Consider the following 14,890-nt stretch of genomic DNA (forward strand, 5'->3'; position numbering starts at 1 on the left):
CCTAGCCCCTCCTCATCCTGAGCTATAAGCTTGTCCTCATATGGGGAAGAAAAAAAAAATTTAGGTAAGCATTAGTTTTGGGGCAGGAGGAGGAGAAATTCTGGTAGTTAATAGTACTCAGTAAATGTTGGCTGTTATGTACTATTCTAAGGATTCTTATCTATTAATTCATTTTATCCAACACCCCTATGGGGATAGGTATTATTCCCATTTTACAGATGAGGAAACCGAGGTCCAGAAGAGTTCAATAACTCAATATCACACAGCTAGTAAGAGGCAGAGCCAGGGTTATAATCAAATAGCTTGGCTTGTATTCGACCAATATCCTGAAAACAGAAAAGATGGAGCTGGCCAGGGCTGGAGAGTGCCTGCATGGTGTCAAGGCCACGGGCCTGACTCAAGCACTGTGGTTCCCTTTACGCCACTTCTCTAACTCACGCCCTACCAAAGGCCAGAGAGGTATCTGAAACCAAGTTTCACTTCCCCACCAGATTCTCCAGCAGCCAGCTGCACCCAGCCCATTCCGCCTAGGTTGGGTTACCTTTCCCACCCTAGAAGCTCTACACGGCAGCAAAGACCTTTCCAGACCAACAAGTCAGAGATGAAGGTCCGTGTCATACACGAGCAGACGGTTGGCAGCACAGCCAGCACTGGTACTGACCTGTCTGGCAGCCGTGCCTACTATGGCATCAGGCAGCATCAGGGCCAACAGGCCGCCATTCAGCCTGTGCCGACCATCCCTGTGTGGACCAGTCCCAGGGGCCAAGTGAGTGGGAAGGGGGGCTGGTGAGGGGAGGAGTAGCCAGCATCCTCTATGGGAGGCTGGGAGGCTCGAGGGGGCCTGGGAGGAGCTTGTTCAAGTCAAGGTTAGTTCTTTCGGCCCCGGGAGCTCTGGATTGCCTCATCCATGATGGCATGGTGGCATGCTTCGAGGACGCCCGGTCAGAACTCCTGTGGCTGTGAGAAGGTGACAAGCCCTCACCCGCCATTAGCCCCGCCAGGCTCCCGATTCCCAGCTACTGCTGTTCTTTGACTCTGCCGTGAGTTGACCTCCCCTACCTTCTCGTCCTGCTTTCTCTGCCTGGAACGCTGCCTTTCCTTGCGGAGAGGCAAAGTCTCCTAAATTCAGTCCTGGGAGGCATTGGACTCTACCCAATAATAGAGGCCGCAATTCTGGAAGGACAGAGCTGACTCTGAAGCGCAAGTGTCTAAGCTGAGAATGATTCTGCCTAGTCACCACAAGTAGCTTTTCCACACCTGCTTTCACTAGGCTTGAAACAAGGGTCTATTCAGCCTGTTCACCTTCTGTTGCCTTCCAGGAGCTTCTGGGCTTGGCCTGGCTCAGGTCCACAAAGACGCCAACCTCTCGGACCAGGGCAACAGCCAACAGCAAAAGAATTCCCCAGAGGCGAGGTCTTGGGTTGCAGCTCATGGTGGAACCTGCCAGACAAAAGGGATCTGAAGGATGGCAGGGCTGGGCAAGGGCCCCTCCAACTCTCCCCAAACCCCAGCCCTTGGTAATCACACTGGGCAGAGCTGAAGCTGCCCTTTTGCAGATGAGGTGGACCCCGGCTAGCTTCGCTTAGTTCCCCAATGAATTCAGTTACACCATCTCCTGCCCTCACGATAGCCAGAGCTTCCCCATTTTGTCAGCGCACCCTGGAGGGCCAAGGCCTGAGGGGCCTGCCCACAGCCTCATACCTGCAGGCCCCAGCATAGACTCCCACCTGTAGGAATCCTCAAAGCCCAGTGGCCTGGGAGAGCTCACCATGCTCTGGGCCTGGCAATGTCATTGTGGTGACCTGAGGCTCACTGCCGTCCTGCTCCCCACGTGGCTCAGAAGCCAGGAACAGGCCTGCAGACATGAAAGAACAAAGAACCCCCCTATTTTGTCCTCCACCCTGGACTGACCTGCAGCCCCAGAGCTACATGTGGTCGAGTAAGTCTTTAGCCCTGAGGGGCAGCAGGCAGAGGTGCCACAAAGGAAGTAAACCTGGCGGGATGAGGATAAGATCAAGGCATGGGGCTGGCTTAGAGCCCTGGGCACGAAGCACTGAGGCAGGGACATGGCGTCTGGAACCCAGCCCAGGTCCACACTGCTGCCGGCCAGGCAGGAGGGAAGAGATCTGGGCATGCTGACCAGCCCAAGTCCCACGAGTTACAGAGTCATAGGTGCTGCTTCCCAACTTGGAATCTGTGCCTCCCTCGTTCTGGATGGCTCACGTCTGCAGTAGTAGACCCTGCGGGAGGGAGCCGCTCTGCCGTGTAGAGCCCTGGCCCCGGCCTTCAGAGTCCCCCTGGGAGGGCCGACTTGCTCCCTTTGCCACCCGACAGATGGGGAGAGGGGATTCCGAGGACGTGGTGTTAACTGGGCAGCAGGAGAGCAGATGTCTAGCGCCCTCTCTTCCTGGCCCTCAATGACCAATGACTGGGGGGCAGGGTTGGGGGGTGGGTTACCATGGCTTCCAGAAACACAAAGCCACGGGCAGCTCCCAAAAGGTGTAGAAGCAGGGACTTCCCTGGTGGTCCAGTGGGTAAGACTCCACACTCCTAGTGCAGGGGGGCCGGGTTTGATCCCTGGTCGGGGAAATAGATCCTGCATGTGTGCCGCAGTGAAGATCCTGCATGCTGCAACTAAGGCCTGGCGCAGCCAAAATAAATAAATAAATAAATTAAAAAAAAAAAAAGGAGTAGAAGCAGGAGGAACTGACCTGAACCGGCACCCAGCAGCGTAACCAACAGGTACCCCTTCATCCAGCAGGCGGGGGTCTCTTGGCTCAGGAAGAGGCATGCAGCTGAGCTGGTTATTCAGCTACCCTCCCAGGTGCTAACCAGTGACATCTGTCTACATCTGATGGAATGTCATGCATCTATTTAAAATATATAGAGGGCTTCCCTGGTGGCGCAGTGGTTGAGGATCTGCCTGCCAATGCAGGGGACACAGGTTCAAGCCCTGGTCTGGGAAGATCCCACTTGCTGCGGACCAACTGGGCCCGTGAGCCACAACTACTGAGCCTGCGCGTCTGGAGCCTGTGCTCCGTGACAAGAGAGGCCGCGATAGTGAGAGGCCCGTGCACCGCGATGAAGAGTGGACCCCGCTTGCCACAACAGAAGAAAGCCCTCGCACAGAAATGAAGACCCAACACAGTCAAAAAATAAATATAAAAATAAATTTAAAAAAAAAGACTGGGAAATATTTTTTAAATATATATATAGAGAGAGATCTGTCTATATTAAGGTGAAAAATTTATATTGTTCAGTAGAACGACAGTTAAACAGTAGTGTGTGGCCTGTGGTGCCATTTATAGAATATGTAGAAGATCCTAAATGTATCCATACTTACCTTCCGCAGAAGCTGAGTTATAAAAATTCAAAGCAGAGGGACTTCCCTGGTAGCGCAGTGGCTGAGAATCCGCCTGCCAGTGCAGGGGACATGGGTTCGAGCCCTGGTCCGGGAAGATCCCACATGCCGCGGAGCAACTAAGCCCATGCACCACAGCTGAGCCTGTGCTCTAGAGCCCGCGAGCCACAACTGCTGAGACTGCATGCCACAACTACTGAAGCCCACGTGCCTAGAGCCCGAGCTCCGCAACAAGAGAAGCCACCGCAGTGAGAAGCCCGCACGCAGCAATGAAGAGCCAACGCGGCCAAAAATAAAACTAATGAATTAAAATAAAATTCAAAGCAGAATTATGCTGAACACATCATTTCTAGAGTCAGAAGTGAGGCCACTCTGGAGCACCATGCCTGGCTCAGGTTAGGGTTGATTGCCTTCACGATCCGGCATTTTCCTTCCTCCCTCTGGAGTGGTTTGCAGGTCGGGGCTCACTGCCCTGCACAGCACTCAGGAAGACCAAGCCCCGTCCGGGGACCTTTGTCCGCATTAGCTCGCAGGGGGCTGGAGGGATTCGGTGACCCGCTCATCCCCGCTTAGCAGACGGGGAGCAGGCAGGAAGAACACATGCTTCTGAGTGGTCCCCCGCAGCCCCTCCAGGAGCCAGTGTCCAGGGGGGCGAAGGTGGCAACAGTGAAGCACTGGTAGTGAGAGTGGCAGGGCAGAGCTACCCTTCCAAGGCCATCATTCAGGTCCTGAGCTGTCACCGAAAGGACACCTGGGGAGGAGAGAAGTCAAGGAGTGGGAGGGGAGGGGCAGATCCAGCACCACCGCCACTCATCCGACTGGATGGGCCACTGAGGATACTGGAAGGGGTTGGCGCTGGGAGCGGCCCAGTGCTTATGCAGCACCAAGACCAGAATGGGGTTTGTCCTCTGCAGGAGCCAGACCTCCATGGGGTCAGACTCTTGAAGCAGCCCCACAGTGGGGTGGTCCCCCTCCCTGTGGTAGGAACTAAAAGCCTTGTCTGCAGGGAGAGGGGCTCATGAACTTCAGTTGGCTGTATGTCTGGGAAGTGGGGGTGGGTAGAGAAAGCACAGGGACACCGTACCCTTCACCCTTGTCGATCTGCAGCTGAAGCCTCAGGGGGCTGTGCTGGGTCACAGTGGCTGGATGGGGGAGGAAAGAGGGACGCCTGGAGGGGCAGGAAGTCACTGGCATTGAAGACACAGTGGATGTGAAGCCTGAAGTCCCAGGTGGAGAGGATGGAGGAGAGAAGACACAGAATCAGCGCATCCAGATCACTGTACTGTGTGGATGCGACACACGAGGCTTGGTCCAGGGTGGGGAATGGATGCTCCCTGCAATCACCTGGGTGATGTGCATCGTTGCCCGTCCTCTGCCCACCACGTCTTGTCTTCTCGGGACAGTTCGAGCCTGCGGTGCCAGGCCATCTTCTGGATGGAAAGGCTGGAGCCCCATGGGGCTGACAGATGCCCACCCTGTTCGGAAAGCTCTGTCATCTCACAGACCCGGGTTTGAATCTTATCAGCATTTACTGGCCGGTTAACCTAAGCCTCAATTTCTTCATTTGCACAATGGCGCTGACCCCCTCCCTCCAAAGGCTGTGCTTAAGGATCAAGTGAGGTCACGAGATAGCGCGCTGAGGTCATCCTTGTCCTTGCAGTTGTGGCGGGTCTGCCACTGGGTCCCGTGCGCCTGGCTGGCCTGCGTGGCACTGCACACACCCGGTGGGGGTAGGGGCACGCCGGCACCCGGAGATGTTCTTCAAGAAGAGCTGACCCACCCTACCCCAGCTCCTCAGCGCTCGACCTTCACTTCTACTTGTGGCAGAGCCCTGGGTTCGGGCCTGGGCCGGTGCCCTTGGGGAGGACGTCCTACCAATGGAGACCAGGGCCTGGCACAAAGAAGGTGTCAGTACACACGAGTGATTCCACCCCGACCGGAAGGCCTTTCCTCTGCGGGGCCCTCCAGCTCATTCCTGATGGCCTACAGCTGTTTCCCCGTACGCTTCCCTTCTGTGATGAATTCTGGCTAGCTCCCGTAGCTTTTAAATCCTGATGTCCAAAGCGTGACAGATTTGTCCCCGGTCCCCCTGGGAATACATAACATTTTAAAGGAAAAGACATTTGAATCCTTACGCCAGCAGCCTGCCCCAGCCCTCATGGCAGGAAGGGTGGGAAAAAAAGACATCTGGAAACCCACTCAGTGCCAAGCACAGAATTCCTACACCCCGTGGTTACCATATTAGTTCAGGCTGAGGTTGGCGCCTGGCGCCTGGGGTTCAGAGACAGGTGTGACAAGCTCAGACGTCCTCAGGGGTTACCCCCTGGCATGCTGGGTTCCTGGCTTGTTTTGCCACCTGAGTCAGCAGGTGCCGGTGGCCCCTTTCAGTGAGGGGTTCTCCCTCAGCTCCGCCCCCACCCCACCCCGTACCCTCAGGGCTTCAGCCCCAGCCATCTCCTGCCTCATCTGCGGCTTTGTAACCTCTGAGGTCAGGAGGTGGCGACGGTCAGGCACAGCCTTGGCTTCTTCCTGGGACCTGGAAGGGGACTTTTCAGCTTGTGAGGCTTGGTTTCTCAGCTCAGTTCCTGGAGGGATAAAGGTGAGGGCTCTCGAGGACTCCGGGCCTCTCAGGCCCGGCTGTGGCTTCCGCCTGCCAGGCGTGGGCAGGCCCGGTCTAATGCTCACATCAGCTCTGGTTGAGAGGCGTTGCCCCGGCCTGGGGGGCCGGTGGTGCTGGGAAGAGGTAAGTAGTCATCCGAGGTCACACCGTGGGTGATAGCAGAGCTTGGCCGTGACCCCAGATGGCTCCAAAGCCTGTGCTCCCTTCACACCCAAGCCCGTGGCCCAGCCTGTGTGAGGAAGGCGCCGTCCCACACGATGGAACCGTGTGGCCCCATCCAGATGCCGATGTTGGACACCGACTGGTTCTGCTGGATGCTGTCCACCTGTAGGAAGAGACAGCTGGGCGAGGCCCTCCCAGGGGGTGGTCATGGGCACCAGTGTGGCCCCCACTCTACCTGGACTGTGGTGTCACAGCAGGTGAGAGGGCCAGCCGTGGAGACCACGGAGGATCCCGCCTCCTGGTTGGGGAGCAGCTGGGGGGCGGTGCAGACCAGTTGGACATCGATTAGTGTCCTGCACACCAAGGCTGTTTCTTGGGACACCACCAGGACGAAGTGACTGTTTCTGAAGCACTGGACCGTCACTGGGACGAAGGCAGATCAAAGAGGAGGGTCAGTGCCTTGGGGTTCAGGGTCCATCATAAACACGGTATGGGGAGGGCCTGGGCGACCGTCAGCATTTGAGGGCTGACCTGGCTTCTCTCACTGCCCTTTCTTGCAGTGGTAACTCCAGCAAAGCCTTCACAGACCAGACTTTCTCATGCAGGCAACAGACAGGCAAACTACCCTCTAAAAGTAGGGTCACCATTTAATTTATCATCCACGCTGGAATGTTCTAGATCTACGGGTAGGGGGACATGTAAAGACAGATTAACTGTTATCAGGCTGGGGCAGGTGGTCACCACGTCTAAAGATCTCTTCTGCGGTCCATTCTGGGGGCCAGGCTCTCCTGGGAACGGGGTGCGGAGCAGTTTCATCACTGGTGAGTGGGGTGGGGGAGGAAGCCCTCCTATTCCTTCAGCATTCAGGGGACAAGGGCCTTGCTTGGTTTGGAAAGTGGCACCTGTGTTGCCATAGTAACAGGGACCCTCTGGTGTTGTCATGACAGCAGCCAGCTGATGGGCTTCCTTTGAACTTCTTCTCACTCTGCGGGGGATGTGCCTGGAGGCCACCTGGCACTGTTCCTGAGTCAGAGGGTACCTAGGGCTGGCGACAAGCGCGGTGAGGACATGAGAAGGAGCCACATGGGCTGCAGACCTCCAGAGAATGGAGGGCAGTGGCCTCGTAGAGCCCAGAAAAGGGCTGTCAGGTCCCCCGATCCTCAGGAAGTCTCCTGACAGAGTGTGCGCACACGGAGGACTCCTCCGTACCTCCGTAAGCTGGCTTGTCAGCGGCTCCCCACCGTGTTCCAAGGTGCCCCGCTGGGGTCGAGCTAGGGTGGCAGGGGTTAAATGGGCTAAGCTGTCCTCTGGGGTAGGGCGGAGGGGATGCGGATGAGGGGCAGGAAGTGAGAATGTGGTGGGTGGTGCCAGGTGGGAGTCTAGAGTCCAGGTGTGATCAGGTTTGGGACAGATGATCAGAGTGACCACAGCTTCCACGAACACCCTCAGGTGGGAGCGCCCAGCCTACAGGAGAGAGGGCGATGGGAGCAGCATCCGGGCAGAGGAAGGATCAGTGCCCAGGACTTAGCCTTCCTCACCCACCAGCCCGCTGAGTGGCCTTGGCTTCCGATGTGTCCCTGGTCCTGGAGGGGCCTCTCTAGCCTGACACTGTGTTAGGGCAAGCTGGTTCCCAGCCGGGGGTCTCCCCCAGAGCGGTGAGATCCCTACCTTCTCCAGCACATGGCAGTCTTTGTAATTGGCAGAAAAAGACGGGCCCCTGGGGCTCGGCGGTCACCCGTGATGACAGATGGAGCAGCTGTTCACCTCAGACGGGTTCCCAAATTCATCTGGAATGGGGGGAGGGGAGACAGGGATGGAGGGAAGGAGTCACGGATGCTGAAGGGGGAAGCCAGAGGCCGTTGGACTCTGCTGAGAAGACTCCCAACTCAGGAGAAGAAGTACCTCCTAGAGGTCTCCTGCGGGATTAAGGGCCCATAACAAACAACGAGAACAGACAATTAGATAATGTGGCCTCCTGGCTGGGATCCTAAAACAGAAAAGGACCTTAGGTGAAAGCTAAGGAAATGGACTTTAGTTATAACAATGTGTCAACATTGGTTCATTAATTGTAATAAATGTACCATCCTAACGTGAGATGTTAATTACAGGGGGAGCTGTGTGGGGTATATGGGAACTCTCTGTGCTATCTTCTCAGGTTTTCTGTAAATCTGGGACAGTTCTAAGAAATAAAGTCTATTAACAACAACCAGCCTGGTTCACAGACAGGGGCGCTTCCCACGCGCCCAGCAGGGTCCCAAGCCTTGCTTGTATTAGCTCATCAGGGGCCGTCCTCCGAGGGAGGGGCTGGCCCCGTCCTCAGTCCTCATCTCCTGGAAGCCTTACCGCAGGGTCTGGAGGAGCCCAGCTCAGCCAGCGTTAGTCCCCACAGGTTGTTATAATTCATAGCAGCGGGGAGAGCATGTGGCCTGGTAGGTAGAGTCTGGTTCCAGTCCAGCCCCCTGGTCACTTTCTGGCTGTGACCTGGGACACATCATTTTTCTGAGCTTCGGTTTCCCGTTTGTGGATTGGGGTTGATATTGCTTACCTCGCAGGGTGACGGGAGACTGAAAGAGACAAATACTGGGGGTGATAAGTCATTTGTGACAATGACTGAACACTTGGTAGTGATCAACTTTTACTGCGGTTAGTGCCGAGGTGGGGGAAGCTCTGTGTGTTAAGGGCCCTGGGAGCAGAGCAGGTAGAGCCTGCGAACCCAGAGGCAGGGCAGTTTCTGGAGGGAAGGCTGCCTGAGCAGAAGCAGAGGCGCCAGTGGGCACAGGGGGTGCCGTCGGGGAGAGCGGTATTGTGCCGAAGCGGAGGGGATTTGGGGGGTGGGGAGGACAGGGCATAGAGAGGTGGGGAAACATCGGACTTAAGCTGGGCTGGGAAGGGGAGGAGATGTGGCTGGAGGGGGGCAGGGGCTGGTGAGGTGACCTTCCTGCGGGACGATGGGAGGTTTTCAACTTTTTATTTTGAAATACTTCCATTCTTACTGAAAAGAAGTTCCAGATATCCTTCACCCAGATTCCTCAAACGTTCACTGTTAACTTCTTTTTACATTTGTTTCAGCGCTCACCTTCTCTCTGATTGTATGTACGCGCGCACACACATACACACGCAATTTCTTCCATTATAGCGTGAGAGAGCTGGTTGCAGACGTGACTGACTCTGAACACTGCTGTGTGTATTTCTTAAAAAACAAGCAACCACAGTTAAAAGATCAAAATCAGGGATTCAACCTTGGTATGACACGACTGTCTAAGCTATGAACCTTATTCAATTCACCTATTGTCCTCATGCTTTTACAGCAAAGGAGAAAGATTTTTTCCCAGGCCAGGTCCAGTCCAAGGTCAGGGTCCTTGGGCCTCTTCCAATCTGGGACAATCCCTCTGTCTGTGTCTTTCATAGCGTGAATACTTTTGAGGAGTACAGGCCAGTTATTTTGCAGCATGGCCCTCATTTGGGTTTGTCTCGTGTTTCCCCCTGCTTAGACGCAGTTTATGCATTTTTGGTGGTGTGGGTTGCTAGGGCCACCAAAACAAAATACCATAGACTTGGTGGCTGAAACAATAGAAATGTGTTTTCTCACAGTTCTGGAAGTTGCAAGTCCAAGATCACGGTGTCAGAAGTTCGGCTCCTTCTGAGGCTTCTCTGCCCTTGACTTGCAGGTGACCGCCTTCTCGCTAAGCCCTCACATGTGCGCATACACTCCTGGTGTCTCTTCATGGGTCCAAAATTCTTCCCCTTCTAAGGACACCAGTCTGATTGGATTAGGACCCACCCTAATGGCCCCATGTTAACTTCATCACTTCTTAAAGACCCCATCTCCAAATACAGTCACATTCTGAGGCACTGGGGATTAGGGCTTCAATATATGAATAGAGGCACAGTTCAACCCATAACAGGCAGCAACACCCCAGAGGTGATGTTGTGTCCTTCTAATTGCATTCAAACCAGAGGTCATCGTACGGCTTGTCCTATTACTGCTGATAGGTCTTTGATCACTGGGTGAGATGGGGTTGGCCAGGTTTCTCCACTCTACAGCTACCGTGTTTCTCTTTGGAAATAGAAAGTATATTCTGGGGAGATATTTTGAGACTACTTAATTATCCCGCCTCTCAGCAAACATTCACCCGCTGGTGTGCTGGTTCTCCAATCCATCATTCCTTCTGTCAATACATTGCTTCGCATTCTATTGTAACAGAGAGCTTTCCCTGATGGGGGGTTTTAGGTGCCAGGGAGAACACCAGACAGAGGAGTTGAGAGACCTGGATTCTATCCTGCATTCATCTCTCAGGAGCCAAGGGACCTTCCCCATCTGTAAAATAGGCATGGAATGAGATAATACTCAGAGAGGTGTTTTCTAATGGATCACGGACCTTACTCGTGAGGAAGGCGTCTCTCCCAAGTCCCTGGAAAGGCAGAGAAAGAGCAGGGGATCTTCCTCATGGCCAAGGGCAGAAGGATGCCTTCGAGAAAAGTGGTGCTGAGCTGTCCTGGAGAGAGAGGGCCCTGAGACCTTGGTCATGACTCTACATTCTCGCAGAGACTCACGGGCACCAGAGCTCATCTGCCCGATGCTGGGTGGCCTCAGCCTGCAGCGGCTTGAAGGAGGGTTTCAGTTCCCAGCCAGGGATTGAGGTCAGGTCACGGCAGTGAGAGTGCTGAATCCTAGTCACTAGACCACAAGGGACAAGTGGCCAGTTACAAAGCCCATCAGCTGTGTAGAGACGAATTTCCATATAGAGATGGAAAGTAGTGAAAAAGTAAAGTGTTTATTAGGAGGAAAAGGGTTACGTGTGGATAAACACACGGGAGGGCTGAGAGAGAGAGAGAGAGTCATGCCCTTGTGATAGTTTGAATCACTTATATGGGGCATTCCTTCCCGGTTTCCTTTGGCCAATCATCTTGCTTTGCCTGGTTCTGAGGCCGTATTTAGTTTATCTCAGAGTCCTCCCATGTGTGCACACGCATCTCTTAGCCAAGATGGATTCTAGTGAAGAGAGCTATGGGTAGGATGACATCACTTACTATGAGATGATGCCCCCTCCGTTTTGACCTCTGAGGAGCCTTTCTGCACATGTAGAGTTGGGAAGGACTCCTTGACTTCAAGAATGAGGACTATTTGGTCTTTTATCTCTTTTCTGGGCACGGCTCAGCTATTCTTTTTTTTTTTTTTTTTTGCGGTACGCAGGCCTCTCACTGCTGTGGCCTCTCCTGTTGCGGAGCACAGGCTCCGGACGTGCAGGCTCAGCAGCCATGGCTCACGGGCCCAGCCGCTCCGCGGCACGTGGGATCTTCCTGGACCGGGGCACGAACCCGCGTCCCCTGCATCGGCAGGCGGACTCTCAACCACTGCGCCACCAGGGCTATAGCTAAGGGCTATTCTTTTGCTCCTCATCTTGGAGTATCTGTCGCAGGCAACAGACTCTGGCTGCTCAGCCTGGGGCCCATCTATCTCCTGCCTCAAGCCTGAAGCTCCAATGCTCACCCACTAGAGACCTTGGGAAAGTCACCTACCGGCTTGGTGACTCCATTTCCTCATCTGTATAATGGGGCTAATAAGGGCACATAACTTGTAGGGTTGCTCTGAGGATTAAATAAATAACCCATGTAAAGCACTGAGAACAATCTGCATGTGGTAATCATTTGAACGTGCTAGTGATGAAAACCACCATAATTTTTTATGGTTGAGGACAGAGGGTCAGATCAGGGTGACTTGACTTGGAACTTTGGCTTCCCTCTTGGCCTCTTTCTAAACCTCAGTTTGTTTATCTCTTTCTCACCTTTTTAAACTTAGTCCTTTTGATTTTTGAAAATTGGACTTGAGTTTCTGAAACTGTAAAGTGGGATTAAAAATAAGGTCAAGGGTCTGTCCTTGTGGCGCAGTGGTTAAGACTCCACGCTCCCAATGCAGGGGGCCCAGGTTTGTTCCCTGGTCAGGGAACTAGATCCCACATGCATGATGCAACTAAGTGTTTACGTGCCACAACTAAGGAGCCCGCCTGCTGCAAGTAAGACCTAGTGCAACGAAATAAATAAATAAATATTAAAAAAAAATAAGGTCAAAGTCACTGAGGTTCTGAGAATTCCATGTCAGTTCTCCACCCCATCTGTTTTTTTGTTTTTTGTTTATTTTTGGTTGCACCACAAGGCGGTGGAAATCCCCAGACCAGGGATCACAGATCAAGCCCGTGCCCCCTGCAGTGGAAGTGCGGAGTCTTAACCACTGGACCATCAGGGAAGTTCTCACCCAATCTGTTCTGCTAATAAAAGCCAGGGATGGAGGGAGGGTGCCAGTGGAGGAAGGGGCCTTTCTAGGCTGGAAAGACGAGGCTGCCGGGGAACGGGATACTGTGACTTATGATAAGAAATATATATTTGGTTTTTGTCCCCATCCTGGCAGAGCTCCTAAACACACTTGGAATTTCCTGGGAGGAGAGGAAAACAAAGGTGTCTTTTGTTATGTTGTTGAGGTTCCTTTAGGAAGGCACCTAGCGACGGGGGCTTGCTGCCAAGGGAACCAACCACATGGTTAGAGGATTAGAACACATCCCCCCTTCCCCACCTCTTGGGAGGGAAGAGGGGCTGGAGATTGAGGTCAATCACCAACAGCCAATGATTCAATCAATCATGTCTATGTAGCGAAGCCACCATAAAACCCTCAAAGGACGAGGTTCAGAGCTTCCACTTTGGTGAACATGTGGAGATATGGAGAAAGTAGCACCGAGAGAGCGCGGAGGCTCTGCGCCCCTCCCGTACACCTTACCCTGGGCATCTCTTCCATCTGGTTGTTCCTGAAAAACGTTTCTCTGAGATCTGTGAGCTGTTCTAACAAATTAATCAAACCCAAGGAGAGGGTCTGGAACCTCAGACGGATAGCCAGTTCAGATCAGAAGAAGAGGTGACACCTGGACTTGTGATTGGTGTCTGAGTAGGGGGAGGGGACAGTCTTATAGGACTGAGTCCTTACCCTGTGGAATCTGATGTTATATCTCCGTGGAGATAGTGTCAGAATTGAATTGCAGGCCACCCAGCTGGTGTCATGGGGAAAAAACCCCACACAAAATCATAGGGACCAAAGCATGTACGGGACCCAGCAGGAAGCAGGTCACCTCACCCCAGGGGCTTGCAGACAGACCCAGGGGAAGCCCTAGCCATGGTCCCTGTGTCATGGGGAAGAACAAATCTGACTCCATATTGGATCTGTTTCTTTTACTTTAACCTTTGTGTTCTTTTGCTTTTGCTACAAGTTAATCACTAAAGGGATTTTGCCTATAAGCTTCAATTATACATAATGGCCCATCTCTGGGAACCCTGCCACCCAGGTAATGAGTGTTAAGCTAAAATCCCTTTGGTTAGCTCACAGGAAACATCCTGACCGAGCCCACCTGTGAATGGCTGTAGGAAAGAAGAAATTAACACATCCCCTCTGGAGTCTGGCTGGAACCAGGAAGTGTTCGACTTTACACCCCCCCCCCCCACACACACACACCTTTTGGTATAAAAGAAGCCTGAGTTCTAACTCAGGCAAGATGATCCTTTGGGACACAAGTCCACCATCTTCTTGGTCTCCTGGCTTTCTGAATAAGTCGCTAGGCCTTGCCCCAACAATTGGTCTCTCAGTTTACTGGCCTGTCCCGTGGCAAACAGTACGAACTTGGACTTGGTAACACCTGTGGATCCTGCTGGCTGCAGAGATGCTTCCCGGAGCTCGTGGACCATGTTTAACAGCAGAAAGTCAGCCCTACTTATCCTGCAGAGCTGATGACAATGAACCTCAGAGAGTCCAGTCATCTGGGAAGTGCTGGGTTCTGGTGCTGGAGCACCTTCTTCTTCTTCTTTTTTTTTTCCTGGTTTATTTATTTTTTACTTATTTATTTATTTGTTTAGGCTGCACCACGTGGCATGCGGGATCTTAGTTCCCTGACCAGGTATCAAACCCATGCCCCCTGCAGTGGAAGCATGGAGTCCTAACCACTGGACTGCCAGGGAAGTCCCTGGAGCACGTGCTTCTGAGTTCCAGCTCTTCTGCCCACTGGCTGAGTGGCCTTGCCTGGGCCACTCAACCTCTCTGTTTTCTTCTCTGGGAGTGAGTAAGATAACAGTCCCTACCATCCTGGATTATCTGGGTGCAGCATATATATGTAATGCATATAAAAAATATATATGTATATATTTTTTGGTGAGGATTAACTGGTATACATGTGGGTCTGAGAAAAGTTATTAGTTAATAATAACAGAGAGTTACTAGTCCCCAGGGTTGTACCCACCACAGGTGAAAACAGAGTCTGGGAGAATTGCATCAGGCCATGAGTAACAGTGGACCCGGATTGGTCACCGTGAGGAACTGGGGGTTCTTTTTGGGCCTAATCTCCAATACTAGAGACTCACACTGTGCAGCAAACGTTCACTGAGAGCCCTCCCACATGTCAGGCCCTCTGCTTGGCTTTGGTGATGAGGAGATAAAATAGGAACTGTCTCTGTCCTCCAGTTGCTCGTGATAAGGGTGGGGAACAGTTGTGTGAAAGTTACCATGGAGGGCAGAGGTGCAGAGGCAGGGGTGTGGGAGGTAGGGTCTGAAAGGCTCAGCAAAGTCTTCCCAGAGGAGGTAACCTCTGAGCAGCATTTTGAAGGATGAATAGGAGTTCACAGAGAGGCCAAGGGAGGAAGTGGTATTCTACAGCAGGGAGCAAACAGCACAAGGGGACAGAAACAGCCTGGTATGTACAGGGTGTGGGGCTGCA

At 53.2% G+C, this 14,890-nt stretch overlaps 1 protein-coding gene across 1 annotated transcript; it reads right to left on the bottom strand.

Annotated features, from left to right (window-relative positions):
* Window positions 1-1,285: 1,285 nt before the first annotated feature.
* Window positions 1,286-8,547, bottom strand: ZP1 (zona pellucida glycoprotein 1). Its single transcript, XM_060159991.1, is given in 17 exon segments — window positions 1,286-1,440; window positions 1,702-1,773; window positions 1,776-1,812; window positions 1,901-1,993; window positions 2,476-2,489; window positions 3,987-4,062; window positions 4,065-4,093; window positions 4,096-4,112; window positions 4,172-4,361; window positions 4,453-4,508; window positions 4,510-4,584; window positions 6,224-6,306; window positions 6,379-6,566; window positions 7,046-7,166; window positions 7,353-7,607; window positions 7,812-7,930; window positions 8,487-8,547. Coding segments are annotated over 17 exon segments (1,641 nt in total).
* Window positions 8,548-14,890: the final 6,343 nt, after the last annotated feature.

This window comes from Lagenorhynchus albirostris, chromosome 9, assembly GCF_949774975.1.
Source record: "Lagenorhynchus albirostris chromosome 9, mLagAlb1.1, whole genome shotgun sequence".
NCBI classification, from domain to species: domain Eukaryota; kingdom Metazoa; phylum Chordata; class Mammalia; order Artiodactyla; family Delphinidae; genus Lagenorhynchus; species Lagenorhynchus albirostris.